Source organism: Microtus oregoni, unplaced genomic scaffold (assembly GCF_018167655.1).
Source record: "Microtus oregoni isolate MIOR12 unplaced genomic scaffold, Mior012 000016F_ref0000370, whole genome shotgun sequence".
Classification (NCBI taxonomy): Eukaryota; Metazoa; Chordata; class Mammalia; order Rodentia; family Cricetidae; genus Microtus; species Microtus oregoni.
Window position 1 is genome coordinate 15,403,675 of NW_024543075.1, and position 22,186 is coordinate 15,425,860.

Sequence of the window (22,186 nt, forward strand, 5' to 3'; positions counted from 1 at the left end):
TCACCACCTCACTACCTTTCCTTCCTGTGGGGCTGCTTTTCAATCAGAGGGACTTTGTAAGACACATTAAACTAGTAAGCACAAACACTCAAAGGACTCGTGATTTCTAATAAGAAGCTATAATAATAGTATAATAAATAATAATTATATATAATATATAATAATAAGCTATATATCATAGCTACAAAAACTATAGTTTATACGAAATATTTCATATTTAAGTATGTAAAATAAACAAACATATTAATAAAGAATATATGCCACATACAAAAAAATCATTGTAGATAGATAGTTATCCTTTTCCTTTTGAGACTGTACTCTGACTGACTTGACTCGTATAACCCAGGACGACCTTGAACTGATTCTGTGACCCCACCTCTAGGACATTATATGCTTGACATGTCTGAAATTACAGACTTGACAGGTTAAGTATCAAGTTACATTATTTACATATGCATTGTATGTACAAATTAAACAATGACTCCAGTTAAAAACTATCCTAACAGAATTTAAGTACAATAAAGTCAAGACTGTCTGCTAAAAACGCACAAACTTCCTTCTGTAAACCACTACTGAACACTGGATTTGCCAAAAGCACACAACAAAGAATACACACATACACTGTGAGGTTAAATTACTGAGAGCGGGTGAGTATAATCTACTGAAGTTATAAACTTTTTTAGTACTACCATTCTGAAGTCTACAGAAGTCATAGAAAAAAATCATTAGTTTAATCCAGTTAAAACAATTCCTTGGGATTGGCCACACAATTGATACCAACCAGGGGGATACTGGGAAAACAGGTTTGAGAGGTGTAGCGCGGACACCAGACTCCTGGGAACTGTCGCGTTTCTTGCATTTTCCCTAAGAAAATGAGCTTAGGCCTCAATGAGCAGCAGCCTTTACTTAGTAAATATAAGCCACTCTCCATATCTCACAGAATTGCTTTCCATTATGGCCTAGAAAACAGTGAGTTTCAAATTATAAGTTTAATTAAAAGTTTTAATTAAAATGCTTGCAAGTGACAAAGCTTCATTTATTTAACATTTAAACTCCATTGTAAGGAACTGCTTGACAGTCTCTATCTTTCATTTTAAATACGGTAATTTGTATCACTTAGACACCTAAACAACATAAAAATTCACCTGAGTGTGGGCTTCATGGTGCTGATTAGTTTTGTTCATTTGCATACATAATTCTTTTTACTTTAATATTTTATGCTAAAAATAAATTCAATTAACTCAGAAAATTGTTAATGACCAAATAATTTTGCAAAACTTGTCAGTGTGTTCAAACTTCCTCATAAGCATTTGTCTAGAAGAATAGACGGAACTAAAAGATGGTGTAACTGAACAAGGGGCTCTACAACAGGATGAATCAGGACACAAGTAAGATCTTCAAGGTTGGGGTCTTGCCCCAGATAACCGTGGAACACATAGGACTGGAGACCACTTTTAAGTGCCTTCCCAGAGCCGGGAAGATAGGGTTTACATGTGGTGTTTTCCATCTACTGCTGTGCGGGTGAGGTCATGTTTGCAAACTTCTCTGGGACTCATCCCTACATACATGAAGGCATATTAACTATGCTGCAGGGCTGACTAGTGCAGTACTAAGCACACAGAAAGTATCACTTGATTACTATGATCAATAATGTAATGTTCTTTGTAGTATATGACCTGGCATATAAACAAAATGAGTCACTAGGTAATATCCATTCTCATTACATTATGTAAAATTCAATGCAGAAAATCCTTTATAAACCATGTTGATAATTTGGAAAGAATTAAATGTCAACATTGCTTGGCATATTATAAAGTCTTACAATTCCAAATGTCACAACATTTGACACTGTTAAGTCCCTATTCTTCCTTTCATATCCTAGTCCCAGGATCATGCAATGACTGAATATTTTATTTATAAGTATCTGCTGAAAGTAAGAATCTTCAGAAGAGAAACATCAAAAAGTGTTATCTTTTCTAATACTGTTCAGCTAATTTATTCTTTTGGTGAATCTTGATGGCACATCTACAAAGCGCAGTCCTGGGGATACAGAACTGAATCACTGAACTGTTCCTGTAGAATTAAGACCTACTAGAAGAGAGAGATAGCACCACTGTGGGTCATTACTAGGGACTATAAAGAAAGAGCACCTAAATGAGCTAGATCAAGAACAACACTGGCTGAATTTTAAATTACAAGCAACAGAAAAAGGGGAAAGAGGCAAGCAATGAATGCTAAGCTGTGGCTCAGGGAGCATGCAGGCCCCGAGGAGGGAGGTCTGCAAAGCAGGGCTCTCCACCCAGAATCCAGACATCTGTGATCCTCTCTTTCAGTCTCTTTCATCTAGATCAGAAGCTCTCAAGGATCAGGCTTTCTGATTCCAACAACTGTGGAGCCCAACCAAGCCACCCAGATATCTTCATGCTTAAATAGTTTAGACTCCACTGGTTTACCTAGAGAAAACATAAAAACATCTCCACATTTTTAGTTTTCCTGAATATTAACTTTGACTTTACAATACTTGCCAAGTCAGTTACACTATTAATTTTGCACTTCAAAAGAACATTTTATGTGCAAGTTAGAGGAGAAAACAAGCTTACCAATCATATTATCTAGGGAGAGGTCTGGGAGCTTATTCTGTAGCGTTCCGACAGGAATCCCACAGAAGGACACTGGTGAGTATAAAGGAGACACTCCGGAACTGCTGCAGAGACACCGTGATCAGAGGGTTACACACATTTAGAGTCAGCATTACACATCAGGTCCTCAAATACCAATCCCAGGCCACAGCATTTTTCTTTTACAGTGGCAGTTGTTAATCCTGGCCACAGGTGAAGCAACTGTCGGAACATAACCCTAGTGAGCCAGTACATATGTTCTTTATAATGACTTTATAAAAACAAAACTCTTTGTATATGATTCTGGTAATTAAAAAACAGAAACAGCCAGGCGGTGGTGGCGCACGCCTTTATTAATCCCAGCACTTGGGAGGCAGAGGCAGGCGGATCTCTGTGAGTTTGAGACCAGCCTGGTCTACAAGAGCTAGTTCCAGGACAGGCTCCAAAACCACAGAGAAACCCTGTCTCGAAAACCAAAAAAAAAAATAAAATAAAATAAAATAAAATAAAATAAAAAACAGAAACAGAAGACAACAATCAAAGCCCAAACCACAAGCCTATGCGTTCACTCACCTGTTCCGTGCATTTCGACTGCACACGGCAGACTTCAGTTCCCATATCATGACCCTGCCGTCACTCACTATGAGGGCGGCTGCATTCTCATTAACAGGACAGCACACCATACTGAAGGGACGGACAGTTTTCGTCACCCTGATTGCATCACACTGGCTTCTCAAGTCATAGGTAAGCTCCTGAACGGGATCTAGATCTTAAGGGAAAATCATCTCTTTCAGATGGCAGTGAGGAAGCACAGACAAACACCACCTGTTTTGGTGTCAACAACCTCAACCATAAGGACATCATTCTGTCACTAGTGCAAACTGCCCAAACCAGTGTCACAGTCCACTGTCACTAATTCCTTCAGACTCCACATAATGCACATGAGAAGTACAAGTGTAATCCTAGGGCAGCAACAATCACCACACTTGTGTCTAAGAACGTTAAAGCACCAGCAAAGAGCACACTGCAGACCACACCTGGCAGTAGTCTCTAAAGTCTGGAAACACCCACACTCCATACAATTTCCTCCATCTATGTGTGCACATCATTTCACAAAAACATACTCCCCGAAAGATCAGACAACAGGGTGCCTTGGAGACTAACTAACCTTTGCTGTTTACAGTGAACGCTATCCTTGAGCAAAGGTCAAGAGCGCAAGGCTAGAGGGAACACAGCAGAGGACACAGTCACAGGGGTTACATCTATCTGGCCTGCGCACATGTCAAGAAGGAATGACAGAGAGCTGTCTCTGCTGCACAAAGGAGGCACTGCTGTAACGTCTAGAGATAAGCTGGGCATGTGCACTGTTCTGTGCACTTTCTCAAGACAAGGAGATGTCATCAGCGCTATTCCATGAGATGCTTTCTAAGACCATTTTGGAGAAAAATATCATTAATATCACCGTGAGATGTGCGCTCACCTGGCTCATCGTTTGAAGTAGCAAAGACGCTATTATAAGACCTCCGGACACGCAAGGTGATGCAGCCATTTTCATGTAGGCAAAACAGGCCATCGCGCTGAGAGCAGGGTATAACCTTTAAACAGAGACAGGTTGGTTTGTAAAATCCAACAGAGCATTAAATATATGTCAGGAAACTCAGCTCATATTTGAAGAATATGGACAAAATAGGAGACACACACAAATATTTCTCTAAGATTTAATGAAATAAACATTTCAGCCGGGCGGTGGTGGCGCACGCCTTTAATCCCAGCACTTGGGAGGCAGAGACAGGTGGATCTCTGTGAGTTCAAGGCCAGCCTGGTCTACAGAGCTAGTTCCAGGATAGGCTCCAAAGCCACAGAGAAACCCTGTCTCGAAAAAAACAAAAAAAAAAAAATTTCAAAAATCTATTTGGAAACCTAAAATTAACTTGTCCTTGACATCTATATAAATTGAATTACAGTTTTGTGTGTGTATATATTTTTGAGACAGAGTCTTGCTAGGTCTCCTAGGCTGGCCTGGAACTCACTTTGGAGCCCAGACTGGCCTTGAATTAAAGGTGACCCTTCTGTCTCAGTCTCCTGAGACGTGAGGTTACAAGCATACACCACCATGCTTGGCTCTTACCTACTAGTTTAGTAAATAGTTCAGCACCAATTAGAACAATTTTTAGTTAAGTCCAACCAATTAGAAGTGCAGGAAATAAGGGGCACTGAGTAAGATCACTGCTATCTCAATAGAAGATAGAAGGGGACACATAGCTTTGGCAAGATCATGGGCTTGCTAAATAACGTTCATAGTAATTGATAGATACCTGCAGAAAGGGAACTCCAGTTCTTTCTATTGCAATCACGCCCACTGTTTGATTCACTTCCAGGTCAAGGATTAAAATCTCCCGGGGGTAGAGCAACAGCATGTGGTTCCTTTTGGAAGGCAGATAGGCCAACTGGAGGCAGTCGTTGAGAGCTACAAATTCAGCACTGAGAAAAGCAAGAAAGAGGAATCATCATCAACGTCGGCATCAAGACCCCATCACATAAAAACTGTCAAGAATGAACTAGTTCCTGAAATGACCAAAATGGATTAGCATCTGAAACATAGACCTCTGCTAATTGCCAGAACTCAAATGGGCTGGGCAGACACACGTGTTTTTAAATCTCTGTGACATATAAACAGTCCAGAATTCTGATTATAATGAAATGGTGGCAGTACTGACACTCACAAGACAGATTTATTTTTCCTTTGCAATTAGAAGCATTAGATTGCTGAAATACAGACTTGGGTTTAAAACATAAAACATTCAGGGTGACAAGAACCACCAAATTGGGAGTACTGCTGCCGTCTATGTGAACGGGGCAGGCACCTCCTCTCCTCTGTCCTCATACTTTAATGCTATCCTAAATGTGGACGTGAAAGCATTCAGTCCAGTTCACTTATGGGACACGAGGCTCTTTCCAAAGCTCAAGATCACATGATAGAAAACAAAGCAAGTACAACAAAACTATGCAGTCTGCTAAACGATTACATTATTTGCTTGTGACAATGAATCCACAAAAATGTAAAGGGCTATCAGGGCACTTAAAAGGCAATCTTAAACCATCTCAGCAAAGGATAGGAGATGCATTACCAGTAAATTGAATCAGACTATGGCTCAATATACAAAAGCAGCATCAATCTACAAATTCAAAATGTATTTATAGCACAATCTTTTAGCAGATTCATTCAATTAATTATTCACAATCTAAGCAGAATAATTCTAACATATTAAAGATGATTTCGAAACAAATACCAAGCAAACTTCCAAAGCTATAAAAAAATATAAACTTGTAGTTCTAGCAAACACCAGTAATCTATTTGTAATGCACACAGAGAGTTCCTTGTAATTTTACTCAGCTGCGATTTCTTACACAGTCCCAGTTCACACTTTCTGAACGCACGGAACATGTCTGGCACTACACTAAGTGCTGGACGGATACACTGTGTCTGTCCACCTCTGTCACAAGTCTCTAAGTGCTCTAAAGCCCTGATGCACAGACTGGGAGAGTGAATCTGAACAAGGTTAAAGATGTGTTCATAGTCAGTGTATCCTTGGCCCCCAGCTTTCAGCCACACTGGGCAATGTCTTCACTCGCATACAAATGTCCACCTCTTCTTGACCGGGGCCCAGCATGTAAGCGAGGAAGTGTATCAGTGTGAAAATCCAGCTTCCTCCAGTCTTCACGTGGCCAATGACCGCGGCTATAAAATTATTTCCTATTTTCACAAGTAAAACTAGGACGTTATATATTTTAACCTATAAAACTAGTGAGGAGGTCCTAGCACAACAGGGGACTGAAGAGGACAGTGAATGCTGAGTCTCTCCAGGGGAGGTGAAAGAGAAAGTTTATCATAATGTAGCTTCAAAATTAACCTTCTCAGAAGTAATGGGCAGAGCTGCGAGCTCACAGCAGTCTTTGCCCTGCACTCACCTAGGTTTCTCCTGAGTGATTAAAATCTTTACTTTATGAAGAGCCTTCTTGGCTCCCGTGGCCGTGGCCAGCTTGTTATGAGCTGGGCTGGAGTGTGGGCTGGAGATGTACACTTTCTTCCCAGGGCCTGAGGGAGGCTTGGATGGAGAGAAGTCCGAGATAAAAACAATGCCCTCGCTGGTGAGTACTGTATCAAGAGAAGCAGAACTCTGATTAAGGGTCAACCCAGGTTAGCACACAGCTCTACTCCAGCCCATGAAAGCAAGATAATGGTACTTTAAGGCTTGAGTAGGCAATGCTATACTGACCACTTGGAATGCTGTCCCATAGAAACAAGAGTCCACAACAGCTCACCAGAAGCCTCCAAACTGAGATTCTGAATTACATCTTTTTTGTTTGTTTGTTTTGGTTTGGTTTTGGTTTTTTGAGACAGGGTTTCTCTGCAGCTTTGGAGCCTGTCCTGGAACTATCTCTTGTGGACCAGGCTGGTCTCGAACCCACATAGATCCGCCTGCCTCTGCCTCCCGAGTGCTGGGATTAAAGGCATGCGCCACCACTGCCTGGCTCTGAATTACATTTTATATTAAAAAGATTTTGCAAGATTTTTGGCATCAAGAACATTGGTTCTTTCAGAAAAAAAAATCTATGCATAGACTTCCATTCCCATTTTATCCCATAATTCAAGCATTTTTTTAGAATATACAAGCCACACGTGAAGACTATTACATGTAAGAAACCTCGTGTTGGCCAGGCGGTTCTCTGTGAGTTCGAGGCCAGCCTGGTCTATAAGAACTAGTTCCAGGACAGGTACCAAAACTACAGAGAACCCCCCCTCCCCCCCCAAAAAAAAACCATAAAAAGAGAAAAAGAAACCTTGTGTTACCTTCAGCCAAGCACAAATATTTGATTTGATGACACTAGATTTTTACGATTATTCTGGGCTACTAAGTCTAATAAGTATCTTTTTCCTTTAAAAAGAACAGCCTAAACCTTAGGATAAAAGTATTTGTTTGTATCTGTATGTCTACATATAACACACATACACACACATGCCTGCACACAAAGCAGAATGCCAACCAAAACTTCCTATCCATGAGACAAAAGTATCTCAGCACCACACTTAGTAATACAACTTAAGCCTTCCTGTGACTTAGAAAAATCGTTTCCCTCACACCCTGGCTGATACTGCGTATACGGCAGGGAACCACACATGTGCTAGGTCCTGACATCAGTGACGCCACTGTAGGCACAGGGATCCAGGCAATGTTATGACAAGGTCGGCACATTCTGTGCAAGTGTAAACACAAAGTGGCAGCTGACACGTGAAAAGTAGAGAAGGCAGGACACACGTGATGGATACCTGAAATCCAGCAGTCAAGAGACCAGGGAATCATGGGTTTGAAGCCAATCTGGAGATCTTTTCTCAAACTAATAATACACACATACATGTGTGCAATGAGTGTGTGTGTGTGCACGCGCACGCACACACATACACACACACACATACTCACACAGTGCCTCTACGAGTCAAATAAGAGACACAGGATTAACACAATGAACTCAGCCTAGTCCTTACCACCTCTTTCAGGTTCTGAAATGCATCCTCCCACGTCTCACTGGCTGCCTTCTTTCAGGCCACTGTACTACACTGACTATAATGAACCTATTGTTCCTTTTACTGAATTTTTCAGCAAACCAATAGGTAAGTGTATATGTATAAGTACATACACAGACAGGCCTGAACAAAATGTACTGATTTTATTTTTATAGCCAAGTTTTTCTCTTTACTTTTCTTTCTCTTTCAACATAGACACACTAAAACACACTGCCTCTCTCAATAAATTCTGATAGATAAAATCAGAATTTTGAATCACTGAAATCCAGGGAAAACACTATAGCTCACAGCTAACTCCTCTGCCTCCTTCAAGCCTCTGATCATTACTAAAATAAAGTTTATTCTGGCCATTAATCTAATGTAACTTTACAACCCTCAGTTCCCATCTCTCCCCCATCTCCTTCATCGGATTTTATTTTTTTTTATACCATTCATCACCTTTTAAAGACTTATTATTTTTGTGTGTGGGGGGGGAGGGGTGCCACATACATGTGGTTGTTGAATTCCATGAAGCTGGATTTATAGGAGGTTGTGAGCCATCCAACATCAACATGGGTGCCAGAAACCACACGAGGGTCCTCTGCTAGAATGGTCCATCCTCTGAACTGCTGAGTCATTCTTACAGCCCCCACTTAATATCTCTTAATACACTAGAACTTATGTATTCGCTCCATTCATAGTTCAGAGTCTGAAGCTGGGAAATTCCATCTTGGTTCCCAGAATAGGAATACTAGCTAAAGCAGTATCTGTTGAATCATAGAATAAAGTGTATTTTTAAACAATAGAACTACACAAATATCTAAAACAATTCTCATCTTTAGATAATTTAATATACAAAACACAAAGTTAGCAAAAAACTTCTACAAAAAAAAAAAATTCTCACGAGCTTTGACTACAGATGAAACGAAATTCCTGACTCAAGCAGGATCACAGCAGCCCTCTGTCCCAAAGTAGTCCAATACTATTCAGCCATGAATTCAACATGTGTATTGAAGGGACACTAGCCCACTTGAGCATGTGGCTTTGGCAGGCCTTGATCTTCCTCTCCATTCCCTCTGTCTTGCTAAAAACCATTAGATTACATTCCTAATAGCCACCAAGGTCTATTCCTTCATTTGGCTACTTTTTCCTCCTGATGCTGACTACTAAAGTCTAGCTATCTGAAGCCCCTTTAGTTCATCTAATTAACATACCTAATTAAAATTAAACACCTCATCCTAACACAGGGTTTCCCCCTTTACCTTTATAAACCACCAACTGCCTATGTCCACGTCTGTCTTCTCTCTATCCAGAGATAGTCCTTTGTCCCTCTGGGACAAATACCCCTTCCCCTTTTTCCTTGTCCCTTTTCTCCCTCGTCCCCTATCTCCTTAACCACCACAGTCTAGCCCACTCTAACACAGAATTCCCCTTCCCCTCTTCTTAAGTTACACTTGCAAAATCCTTTGCTGCTGTTTGCTGCCTGAGCCAGAAAGCAGCTACTTTAACTTTTCTTCCCTGCTTAAAACAGGTGTTTGGGTGTGGTTTGTGTCTAATCTGGGGTCTGGGAGGAAGCCCCTACTGTGCAGTAGTTCCCCTTCATGTATGGCTTGCTAGTATAAGTAAAGTACCTGCAAATGGTGTGGGGATACAATTCACTACGTACATCAGAAACTGCAGCTATGTGGAGGTGTGCTTCTCCAGTGCTCACTTTAAAAGTCACTGAGGACAGATAATGCATGCCGTGTATATAATACTAATTTCGTTTTTATGCTTCCTAAAACTAACTTTCTATAAATAATTATACTTACAAGTTAAATGGGAGGGATCAAAAGGGTCAAAGGAAAACGAAAGGATGTTATCTGCATAGCTCTTCTTCCACAGCTTGGTGCCAGTGTCTGCATTCCAGAGCACGATGTAATTTGGTGGGTGGATAGCAAGCAGCAAGTCTCGGGAGGCATCTTGATTCCACAGCCACTGCACATCTGCACCAGAAAGATGAGAGAAAAACCTCAAAATGGGGCTGGAGAAATGGCTCAGCGGTTAAGAGCACTGACTGCTCTTCCAGAGGACCCGGGTTCAATTCCCAGCACCCACATGGCAGCTCACAACTGTCTGAAAATCCAGTTCCAGGGGATCTGACACCTTCACACCAATGCACATAAAAAAATAAAGATAAATAAATTAAAAAAAAACTCAAAATGTCTGATCACTTTGTTCTTGATACTTTTCCAAATATATAACCCTTAAAATACAATACCCGCCCCCCCAAATGTGATCTACATGCATTATCAGGCTAATTTTATATAGATATGAATTGTTTGGTTCACATCTCGATTAACCTAGTCTAACTTGAGGGCCCAGCCATGGGGGAGCCCATGCCTGACACTGCCTGGATGGCCAAAATCTGGAAGCTGATGGCTCACTGGACCCTTTTCCTCCTACTGAGTTGTCTCATGTAGCCTTGATATGAAGGTTTGTATCCAGTCTTTATTGCAACTTGTTTAGCCGTGTATGGTTGATATACTGGGAAGGGGAAGCTGCAGTCAGGATGTACTGTATGAGATAAGAATTAAGAAAAAGAAAGCAAAAAAAATTATGCAGGGCTGGGGAGACGGCTCAGTAACTGAAGTGCATGCTTGGGGACCTGAGTTCGGATCACTAGAGTCTATGTAAAAAGCTGGGCACGGTTGCACATACCCGTAATTGCAGCATTGCTATGGCTAGATGGGGGCAAATAGGATGATTCCTGGAAGCTCACTGGCCAGCTAACCTGGCTTGTGTGATAAAGCTCCAGGCCAACCAGAGACTCTGCTCAAACCCAAGGGAGAAGGCACCTGAGGACTGGCACCCGAGACTGTCCTTTGTCCTCCACATTGCAGACATACACTGGGATATACTTTTGCACTCAAATCCACCTCCTCACATCCCCTCATATTCCACACGTGTGCGTGTGTGTGTGTGTATGTGCTTCAGCCCAGCAGGAGACATTCTAAAAGACTAGTCTAAAGAACACTGTAATAGTTTTAGAAGAATAACATTAAAAGAAAAAAACCAAGCACCTCGGTTTGTTGATCTCTAAGACTTTATCATCAGTACTGAAAGCCGTTTCACTGCAGTCATCAGACAATGCACTTGACAGTTGGTGCTGCCATAACTCAAGAGTCTCATCAATATAGCTGAGCCCAACACTGAAACTAATGCCTTTTACTATAGCATGAATCAGTTAAAATTTAAGGAAACAGTGCCCAAAGTGTACTGACAGGGGAAAGGAATGTGAAATTCCTATCAGAAGATAGGCTAAATACCTCCAAGAGTTAGACTGGAAATAACAAAAGCAATCAAACGGAGAGAACTAACGACAAGACCTTCCAAGAGCGTGAATCACCAAGCTCCGCAGAGCTGGGGACTCACCTTGGATGGGCTTGGCATGCTCTTGGATCTCACACTGAGCAACGCCTGCTGCTACATCCCACACGATGATCTTGCCGTTGACATCGGCAGAAGCCAGGCGCAGACAATACGGTGAGCCAATGTGATGGTGGTAGTTCTCCCGGGCCCACTTAACCTGTGCCAGATGACATCAGACATCATCTCCCAAAACATCAACCATTCGGACAATAAAAATAGTTTGGTATGACTGAGTAGAAAACTAGCATTAATTTTGAAAGGAAGACATCTTTATTATTTATTTTTAAGTGGTATATTTGATTTAAAGTTTCACAATGCCTTTGAAATGTGAAAAATGATGATGGATAGCCTAGATATTTTATTAACATCAAGTATGAAAACAAAATTTCTCAAATGCTTGGTTAAATTCCAAGCCATCTTGTAACTTAGTTTTCCGAAAATCTAATTTTGGCAGAACATCTAAAATCATGAATAACTAAGAAGAATATTTTCTATACTTAAAAGGCCATGGAGGCCTTGTATTTATTATTATCCTAATTAGAAAAACACGTAATCCAAGAGCTAGGGAGGAAGAGGCCGGGATCTCTCTCTGAGGAAAGCTGTCTGGCTACACTTTTCATTCAAACTGATGAACTTTGGGTTCAGCAGGAGACCCCAACTCAATACATAAGATGGACAGCAAACAAGTAAGACACCACCCAGGGTCAACCTCTAGAAACCACTCAGGCAGGCACACACAGCTCTTGTGCGGGCTAGCTTGTGTCAACTTGACACAAGCTGGAGTCACTTCAGCAGAGGGAATTTCAGTTGAGAAAATGCCCCTTTCAGATTGGCCTTGATTGATGATTGAGTGCTGTAAGAAAGCAGGCTGAGCAAGCCATGAGAAGCAAGCCAGTAGTGTTCTTCCATGGCCTCTGCATCTGTTCCTGTCTCTTGTTCCTGCGCTGATTCCGTGCATGATGAACTACAAGCCAGAAGCTGAACTAAGCAAGCAAGCCCTTTCCTCCCCAAGTTGCTTTTAGTTGTGTTTTATCACAGCAATAGAAATCCTAACTAAGACAGCCCCATAAACACGCGTGTCCACACATGCAAGCATGGGTATATGCACACACAACATACATTAATTCTCAAAGCACATTAAAATATAAAAATAAAGTTTGGCCTGTTGGTGCACTAATAATTCCTGATATTCTGGAGGCTGAGGAAGAAGGATACAAGCTCCAGGCCAGCCTGGGAATGCAGCAGCATCCTGTCTCAAAATTGGAACTAAGTGAAATAAGGGCTGGGTATGCAGCTCAATGGTCATGTGCATGGTAAGCATGGTGAGCATGTGCAAGCCCTACCCAGTGTCACAAACACAAATTAAAAGTCTACCAGAACTCTAAAGTAAATCTGATCAAATTATTGAACACTGACTATTCACAGAGTAAGAGGTACATCTTATAGTTGTCACCATAAGTCAAAGCATTCCCTGGCTAGCTGGTGCTCATAACCATCCCTTCTTCTCTCTCAGCAGCCTGTTATTGGACGATGTGTTATTACCAGCTCTACACAGCAGACCATGGAGGCCTTGTGCTTTTATTCCGTAACCTCAGTGTAGATTCTAAATCTGCTGTTCAATGTGTTTAACTGATAAACATCATAAATCTTCATATACACAGAAACATAGGTAAGCACACATGTCTACACATATAAACAGTTATGTGTAATGAATGTCAAAGTAGAAAAATAATAAATTATAACAGAACTTATGGAGAAGGCAGAAATAAGTTTTCTGAATATGAATTTTACTAATCTTTACACTCCTCAGGTAAAATCTTTTTAATAAATGTGTCTGTGTCTGTGCATGTATGTATACATTTGCTTTTGAACATCATGTGTATTGTGTGTACTATCTACACACAGGTACATCTGGTGGACTTCCACTATCTGCAGTTTGCAAACATGAACTCCCCTTCTTGCTAATGTGTGTTTATCATGCAAAGCCAATACTTGGAGGGCATTTGCAGAGAAGGACAGCCAGGTGACTAAGCAGAGTTGACCAATACATGCAGGGGACCAGCTGTGGAAAATAAGGCATCCTTACTTCTTCTCTCATGGTGCAAATAAGTGTCCAACTTACAGCCATTTACTGCTATGTTGTCCATATTTGGGCTTTTTCTTGGCAATGTTATTGTCTAAAATGCTCCCAGCCCACTGCTGCTTACTGTACCTAAGTGTAATAGGTTACAATGTACCTAACCAGATAAAAAGTGTGAAGTACCCTTGTTCAGAGATACAGTTGTTGGTAATGAGTTCAATTTCAACAAAAACACAAGTGCACAAAGGTTGTGTACTGACATAGTGATACAATGTGTGCTTAAAGGCTCATCGGATTCTGACTGCTTGGAAGAAACAAGGTATTAGTAGTCCCTAACTCAGTGTCTGAAGTGACTTCATGGAATATAATGACTTGGAATAACAAGAAATGTGTGCGCATGTTTACAGGTGCAGTGCTGTAGGCTACTTACAAAATTCCAAGGAGTTTATAAACTTCTGAAAACCCCATTATGCACCCTGAGCTACTAAAACAGAGAAAACACAGGAAGGTACACTGCACACAGAGAACCAAGACAAGAAGTTTTCACCAGTGATTAGTGAGACAGGAAAGTGATATTCTAACATTACTACTAGGAAATACAATTACCAATGCAGCAGTCTACATCCGTTGAGAGTATTTTTTTTAAATAAAAATTACTTACAATAATTTCTTCAGGCAAAATAAATAGACTATCAAACTGAAGCTTGAATCTACACATAAATGAAACTCTAGAGAAGACAAAAGGGGAAAGGGAAGGAGTGGAGATGACAATACTTCTATTCCTGAAAGACTCAAACCAAAAACCTCTCTACAGTTCATAATACTTAATGGTGAAAAACCGGGTGCCTTCCCCTACGCTAAGAAAGGAGATAAAAGTACCATTTAGTATCCTGATTCACTGAAGTTAGAGTCCTGGCCAATACAATATGGAAAGAAAAAACTGAAGCAAATACAGACTATCAAATTAAACTCTGATCCTTAGTGGATACCATGAATCGATGCATAAAAATCCAGCTCAAAATTACTAGTTTTAAGAGGTGGTGAGTTTATCAACATCATAGGACATAAGTGAAGATACAAAAACCAATTGATACTGGTTTCCTCAACCTCATATCATAGGCAAAATTAACTTTAAATGTATCAAAGACCTAAATAAAGAGCTACAAACAAAATTGTAATTTGTCTTGATGATGGAGAAAGCCATGATTTCTTGAATATAGCAGAAATGTACATGTTAAAGAAAGAATAAATTATATAAAACATAAAACTATTTATTCTTGAAAAGGCACCATCTAAAGAAGTGAAAAGAAGATCCAATAATGAGAGAAAATGTCTGCAGATCACGTGTTTGTCTGATGAGGGGCTCATCCTTAAAACATACCGCTATGGCTTATAACTTAATAACAGAAAGACAATACATTTCAAAATGGGAAAAGAATCCAAGTAGACAATTTTACAAAGACACACAAACAGCCAACAAGCCTGTGAAAAGATGCTCGTGATCATCCACTGGGAAAACCCTAATCAAAACCACAGTGAGACTCACTCCCACCCACAAAGAAGGTTCATGTTTATACGCTCAGCACATGGCAGTCAGTGTTCAAAACTAACGGACCAGTCAGTGAGACGGTAAGTGACAGAACTGGTGTTTTCACTAACCTCTTCAAAATGCCCTAGAATGAGCACTTGGCAATGCACTCTGGGTGGACATTAAGTCATGTATGTGTAAATGCTAGGCAGCCCTAGAAACTGTATTTAAAGATGGTTTGACATTCATAACTATGACTTAATGAGAACCTGATGATGTAATAAACTTAAGGCAGACTGTTATGGGATTAATGTGCGATTGAACTTACCTTAACAATATCAGCTTTATGTTTTTCTAGAACTTGCAGAGTTTGGGCAGTATTGGAATCAATCACTACCACAAGCGAATGACATCCATAAGCAATTAAACCTTGCCAGCCCCTGCCAAAACAGCAATGTTAAAACGTAATTAAAAAACAAAGCAACTGAACTTTCCTCTTGCCTATCATAAATGACTCTAATTCATATGTACCATCATTAATAGTATTAGTTAAAATCAAAAGTTTATGATATCCTTCTATTTATATAAGGCCCTAGCTAAGCTTACAAATAATTTAAGAGGCGTTTCCACTTAACCGGACAGTTCTAAAAGATGTATACATTGAGCTTTGATGTGTAAGCCAATCTGTGCTGGCTTTGTATGTACACACTTTATCTCATTCAGTGTCCAATAATGTTTATTTTTTATAACAACATAGAATCCGCAGTGTGCCTAGGATAAGTGACTCGTCTTAGTCCTTCCAACCAGATTTAAAAAAAAAAAAATAACAGAAGACGTTTCGGCCTCCATAGCAACATTCCCAGCATCACAGCCATGAATCACACATTATTAATACTTCTCAAAGCTTCGGTGTTATTTTACTGTAGAAAGAGAACCGGCTGTGGAGAGGGCTGTGCCTCACAGGTGCACAGGACAGTCTGGGGCACTGCTGAATGGATGTAAGTGAAAAAGAGGAGCATGAGCGGCTAAGAAAAAGACAGGACCGGGAAGAGAAAAGGTGACAGGGAGTAGAGGGGGTGAAGCCCTCGCAGGTCCAGATTGGCAAAGAGGAAACGGGCACAGCAAAGGAATAAGAAGCGGAGAAAAGAACACAGGAATGAAACCGTGTTTGCACCTAGGAATTGCCCACTCGGGACGTTTGCGACTTATATGACAACAAAAGCATCTCAGCTAAAAGAAAATCTGGGAGCTGTGGGTGACCGGAGGCGGTCTAGGGGGGAAGACCGGAAGCCCCGTGTTCTTCCCCGTCCCCTCGCGAACTGCGACCTAGGCCGGCGGCCGGAAGCACTGCCCTCACCAGTCTACCGCCGCCTTGTTGTGCGCGTTGAGCACCCCGGTGAGGGTGCGCGCCGACACCTTGAAGTTCACGGTGTAGGGTAACATCCCGGCGGCACAGCGGCCCTCCCCACCGGCAGGCAGGAAGCGACACGCGCAGCCCTTCCGTTCCAAAGTCCGGGTAGCCGCGTCAGCGCCGCTGTCTGGTTCCGTGGGATCCAAGGTTCCTCCTTCCAAGAGTCCGTGTCTGTCTAGGATCTCACTCTCCAAGTTCCTCCCTCTCCGGAGTTCCGAGAGTCGAGTGAGTCCCACGCTTTGTGCCCTTTGCAGCTACGCATGGAAGAAGGGTTCTGCTGCCAGTCGTACCGGTTTCTTCCTTTTGGGAGACAGATTGCTGGAAATCATGAAAACAAAACAATGAAGACCCACTTTACCTTTCTGACTCGGATTTGCTAATGTGGAGCAACTACCATTGCCAGGCTCTGTTTGTTGGAGACCTGTAGGGATATGCAAATGAAGACAGTGCCTTTGCGCTCATAAAGAGTATGGAGAATAATAATCAAGGTATTTTAGATTTGCAGTTACAGGATTCTCGGAGAACCCTGAAAGTATTTGCAGAAAAGAACAAAAGAACACCAGCGAGGGAAAGCAGGGGCAGAAGCGGTGACCAATTGCAAGAGGACAATTAAGAGCCAAAAGTTTCACTGGCTTTACCAACTAAAATTGGTAATTATTTGAGAAAGCAGTTTCCCAAGAATGATAAAATAGCTCAGTGATATTACCAATATGTCCTACTTGGCATCCGAAGCCTATAACAGATTTCCTTACCTTGCTCTAACCTGCCTACCTGATTTTTTTTCCACCTATGTGTTTGAAAAATACAGTAAATGTCTGGGTGCATTTTGATCCTAGAGTTGGGGGACTTAAGCACCAGGAGAAAGTTCTGAGTATAGGCAAGGCCAAAGAAGTGCAGCTGAGTGAGGGCCTAGGAGGAGATAGAGTCCCCAACGCGCTGAATTTTGTACTAGTGATCACTTACCATCCCTCACCTCTCGGAATTTGCAGGTAACCTAAGAAATTCCTCAGCAGCTCCTGATGGAGTCAGCAGGAAGTTACAGCCAGAGTGACTACCCCAGCTCAGGGTTTCAGCAGGGAAGTAGGTGGGACCTCTCTGGCAGTTCAAGTTCCAACCAGTATGTTCTTGCCTGTGTGAGGATGGCCTGACCTTTAGAAGAGGCCATTAGCAACTGGGTGTCGGAGTCTAGGCTTGTAATCCCCTCACTTTAGCATTTAGAAGGAGGCTGCAGCAGGAAGACTGAGGTAAATTAGAGACCAACCTGGAGCTACACAGGGCTCTCACTGGTGCGAGGTCAGGTGACCCCTCCATTCCACGGGGCTCTGTATGATCAAACACCTGACAGCAGGACAGGTGCCAATTACAGGGAATAGAGGAGAGGAGGGCTTTCTGGAGGCCTGGGCAATTCCCAGCCTGGAGCAGAGGCAGGCACTAGCCTCCATGATCCATCTTCTTTTTAACCCTGTTCTCACTTCCTTTTTATACTGTTTGGGACTCCAACCCCTAGAAGGGTAATGCTGACATTCATGGAGGGCTTCTCAGCTCAGTTAAACTTCTCAAGAAACATCTTCACAGATACACAGAGAGATTTGTCTTCTAGGTGATCAAAGCCAGGGGTTGCTATGGGGATGCAGATAACCAGAAAGCAGCCAACTAAAAAGCCAAAAAGCAAATGAGAACTGATCAAGCCAGCCCCTAGTCTCTTGGCATTATTCACATATATTCGTGTGTGTGTGTGTGTGTGTGTGTGTGTGTGTGTGTGTGTGTTGGAGGAGGAAAGATGGCTTGGGGACAACTTTCGTGAGTCAAGGCTCAGCACTTTATATCTGCCTTCCCTCATTGAATTCTCATGGCCCATAGTTAAGGGTTAATGGCCTAAAGCCTCAGGAGAACTGAGAAGCTGTGGTCAAGAAAGTTGACTTGACCAACACCCGTGGAAGCTTCTAATCAGGGATCCACAAACCAAACACAGTCCCCACTCTGGGGAGAGACTGCGACCCTTCAATCATTCTGGTTAAAGAACAATTCTGATTCTGGAGATACCTGTCTGCTTTCTTTAATTCCCATGTGGCCTCCCATCAGTTTAACCCAATTTAAGCCAGAGAGAGAAATAGTGTATCTATTCTCTTCACAGAGTTGCTAATTTTGCTCATGTCACCTTAAGAAAAAGCTGACAGCCCTAATAAGATAGCCTGTTTCCAATTTCCCATCCTCCAAAGTAGCCACATAGATTCGTGACCTGAAACTCTTCTTACAAAAACAAAAAACAAACAACAAAAATCACCCAGAATATTTGTGTTTGCTTTCTCAAGACTGGAACTAAGCAATTTGTCGATGACAGAGTTTATTTGGCTTATATGTCTATTTCATAGCCCATCACTAAAGGAAGCCAAGGCAGGAACTCAAGAGGGAAAGGAACCTGGAGGCAGGCACTGAAGAAGGGGTTATAGAGGAGTGTGACTCCTGGCTTGCTTCTCACGGGCTTGCTTTCTTACACAAGCCAGAATCCCCTGCCCACGGAGGGGCAGGCACCACCCCCAGTGGGCTGATCCCTCCCACATCAATCATTAAACAAGGAAGTTCCCCACAGACTTGCCTACAGGCAGTCTGGTGAAGGCAATTTTTTTTATCAACATTTCCTCTTCCCAGAGGACTCTAGCTTGTGACAAGTTGATGAAAAGATAGGCAGCACAGTGCTTCTGAGACTGTGAAGATAGATCTGGGCTCTGAGTGTGAAATCCAATCTGTGCGCTTTCCGCTATCATCCTTGTGTTCACAAGCATGACACACACAGGCAGCATGGCCATGTGACCTAAAGTGACTTGGAGCAGCCAGGATGCAAACAAGAAAAAGGTCTCTGGGATCCTAGGACTTAAAGACAGCCTCTGTGTCACAGAGATGGTGACCATGAGTCCCTAGAGAAGGCACACGTGCAGACTGAACATCCTTCTAAGGCTCTTATATGGTTCATCCCCTTCAGCATAGTTCTGGACTCTGTGTTTAGAACCACACATGGCTAGAGTTTATACTTAGGAGATAGCCAATCTAGCTGGGATAATAGTTTTATCCTAACACTGTTATTATTATTGCTTCAAATTCTCTCTCTCTCTCTCTCTCTCTCTCTCTCTCTCTCTCTCTCAGTTTTTTTGAGACAGGGTTTCTCTGTGGCTTTTGAGCCTGTCCTGGAACTAGCTCTTGTAGACCAGGATGGCCTCGAACTCACAGAGCTCCAACTACCTCTGCCTCCAGAGTGCTGGGATTAAAGGTGTGTGCCACCACCGCCCGGCTGCTTCAAATTCTTGTGTAAAAATTGCGGAAGGCTTCAGAGTCACTTTATGCAGAAAAAAACAAGAGCTGTCTTGATAACAGGCATTCAAAATTCCTGACTTAGAACCAAAGGAAGATTCATTCTGATGAGGAAGTAAGCAAGCAAAGTAAAGTAACTAACATAAACAGAGGCTGATTATAGAAATCTAGGAAGAAATGCTGCTGCCCAACGTGGTATTTAGCATCACACAGGCCTCACTATGTCCCAGGTGGTTTATATAATAACTCACTTCAGTGTTAGCAACCTGAAAAGACAGGGCCCACTGTTTTTCTCCCTTCACAGGGGAGGAAACCAAGGCACAGAAGTGACTCAGGGTCACGGGGCTAGCTGTGCGGTGTCAGTTGTCTTTGGCCTTGGGAATATCCCAGTCTACTTTTGGTAAGAACGCCCCTTGTATCTTGGGGTAACTGCTCATCCCGGGGATCTTATTGTCTCTATTTTCTTGAGGCTTCAAGGTCCCTACCTCCCACTTACAGATTTCCGTGTGTGGAGGTGTGACTCAGACCTAGGCTAATCAGTGATGGTTTACAGAGATTGTCAACAAGACAGGATCTAGGATCACTGGGAGGCACTTCTCAGGGTGTGTCTGTAAGGGATTTGCTATATTATGCAAACTGAAGTGGGAAGACCCACCCTGCACTAATTTGGTGGCGCGAATTCATTGGCTGGATTCACAGAGTGAACTGCTAACTGAATGGTGGCATTCTTTGCTCTCTGTTTCCTGACCATGGACACACTGTGATCAGCTACTTCCCGCTTCCGCCACCAGAACTTCCCTGCCATGAAGGACAACACCCTCAAACGATGAAACCAAATAGACACTGCCTCCTGAAGTGGCTTTTGTCACATATTTTTTCACAGCAACAAGAAAAGTAACTACTGCACACACTGACCCTGGCTGCAATGGCTAGTCGGCATGGCCGCAGACAGTCAAGCTGAATTTTTGCATATACGGTTTAAAGGGATTTCTTTAGGGCTTTGCTCAAAGCTGGATGAATGCAAGTCTGGTAGAAAAGGCAGCCTGAAGGTGGTCACCTCAGAAGAGAGGATAAGTTACAGAGAGTTAGGCCTGATGATGTCATTGAAACCTTCACCCAATCACTTCCAAACACTACCCTGGGCTTGTTACACTTAAAAAATAAATCTGGTGAGTTTGTTTTGTATATTTTTGCAAGCCTAGACAATAATCCACACTAGCTAAGTTCTGAAGTTCTAACACTCTGAAAGAAACCCTGAACTCACTAGCATCCCTTTCTCACCAGCCCTTGATGAACACTAATCTGATTTGATCTCCCCTGTACCCGACATGGATTCATGTGGTGTGCGACTTCTGTGGTTGACTTCTTTCATTTAGCATGTTTGTGAAGGGTTTATCCATATTGAGATTACCTGGCGCGAGTGAGAAGGAAACATGGAACATGCAACAAACCCACTTAGAAGTTTATTGAGGGTGTGTGTGTACAGGCCTGGTGAAGGTCGGTGTGCAGAGAAAGAGAGAGCTGAAGATGGTGCTTCCAGCTTTGAAAGGCCACCCAGTGCATGCGCACAAGGAGATGATGTGGCTGCATCAAATGCAGATAACGGAGCGCACACGTGTGTGAAAGGGCTCATGCAACTGTGTCATTCATAGATGATGCAACCATGTTGCATGTGGGTCATGTGGGGTCCTTTAAGATTCCCGGGGCCATTATGTACTTCTGCCTGAGGGTTTATCCACACATGTGTGACCCCGGAACCAGGAAGTGTCAGCCATATTGTGGCTGAAATCATAACACATATAGCATATGTCAATAGCTCATTTTTCCTTTTGTGTCCAAACTGCAGTGCCCTAAATGGCAGCCCCACATTTTGCTTTTCTCTCTATTCTTTTATTTTGTAAAGGTCTACTTTATTTATCCATGTATAAACACACGCACACACATATGCACGTGCCACGGGGCTTATGGAAGTCAGAGGAGAACTTTTAGGAATCCCTTCTCTTCTTCCACTGTGAGTCCTGGTGATCGAATTTAGACCCTCAGACATACATGACAGGTGCTTTTACCCATGGAACCATCTAGACGGCCTTTGATTTATGGATGAAGACTTTGAAGACAGACTTGTCAGATTCTTTTTCAAAACTGATTACAGCATGACACCTTTTGGGTGTTATCTTTCAGTCTTGTTGGAATTTAACTCATCGGGTTTTGTTTGGTTTCTTATGTGCTAAACCAACTTCGGATTTTCGGGATAAATTGAACTTAGTCA

At 42.2% G+C, this 22,186-nt stretch overlaps 1 protein-coding gene across 1 annotated transcript in view; it reads right to left on the reverse strand.

The window, feature by feature from the left end:
- Window positions 1-16,687, reverse strand: part of Wdr11 (WD repeat domain 11) — a 50,744-nt gene extending 34,057 nt beyond the window's left edge. Inside the window, exons 1-9 of the mRNA XM_041667129.1 lie at window positions 16,558-16,687; window positions 15,529-15,640; window positions 11,596-11,749; window positions 9,993-10,166; window positions 6,588-6,774; window positions 4,934-5,099; window positions 4,099-4,213; window positions 3,192-3,387; window positions 2,601-2,704 (exon numbers count right to left, since the gene is read on the reverse strand). Of these exons, the coding sequence (XP_041523063.1) occupies window positions 2,601-2,704; window positions 3,192-3,387; window positions 4,099-4,213; window positions 4,934-5,099; window positions 6,588-6,774; window positions 9,993-10,166; window positions 11,596-11,749; window positions 15,529-15,640; window positions 16,558-16,643 (1,294 nt within the window). The 5' untranslated portion in view covers window positions 16,644-16,687. The remainder of the gene's footprint in view (window positions 1-2,600; window positions 2,705-3,191; window positions 3,388-4,098; window positions 4,214-4,933; window positions 5,100-6,587; window positions 6,775-9,992; window positions 10,167-11,595; window positions 11,750-15,528; window positions 15,641-16,557) is intronic.
- Between the last annotated feature and the right edge of the window lie 5,499 nt (window positions 16,688-22,186).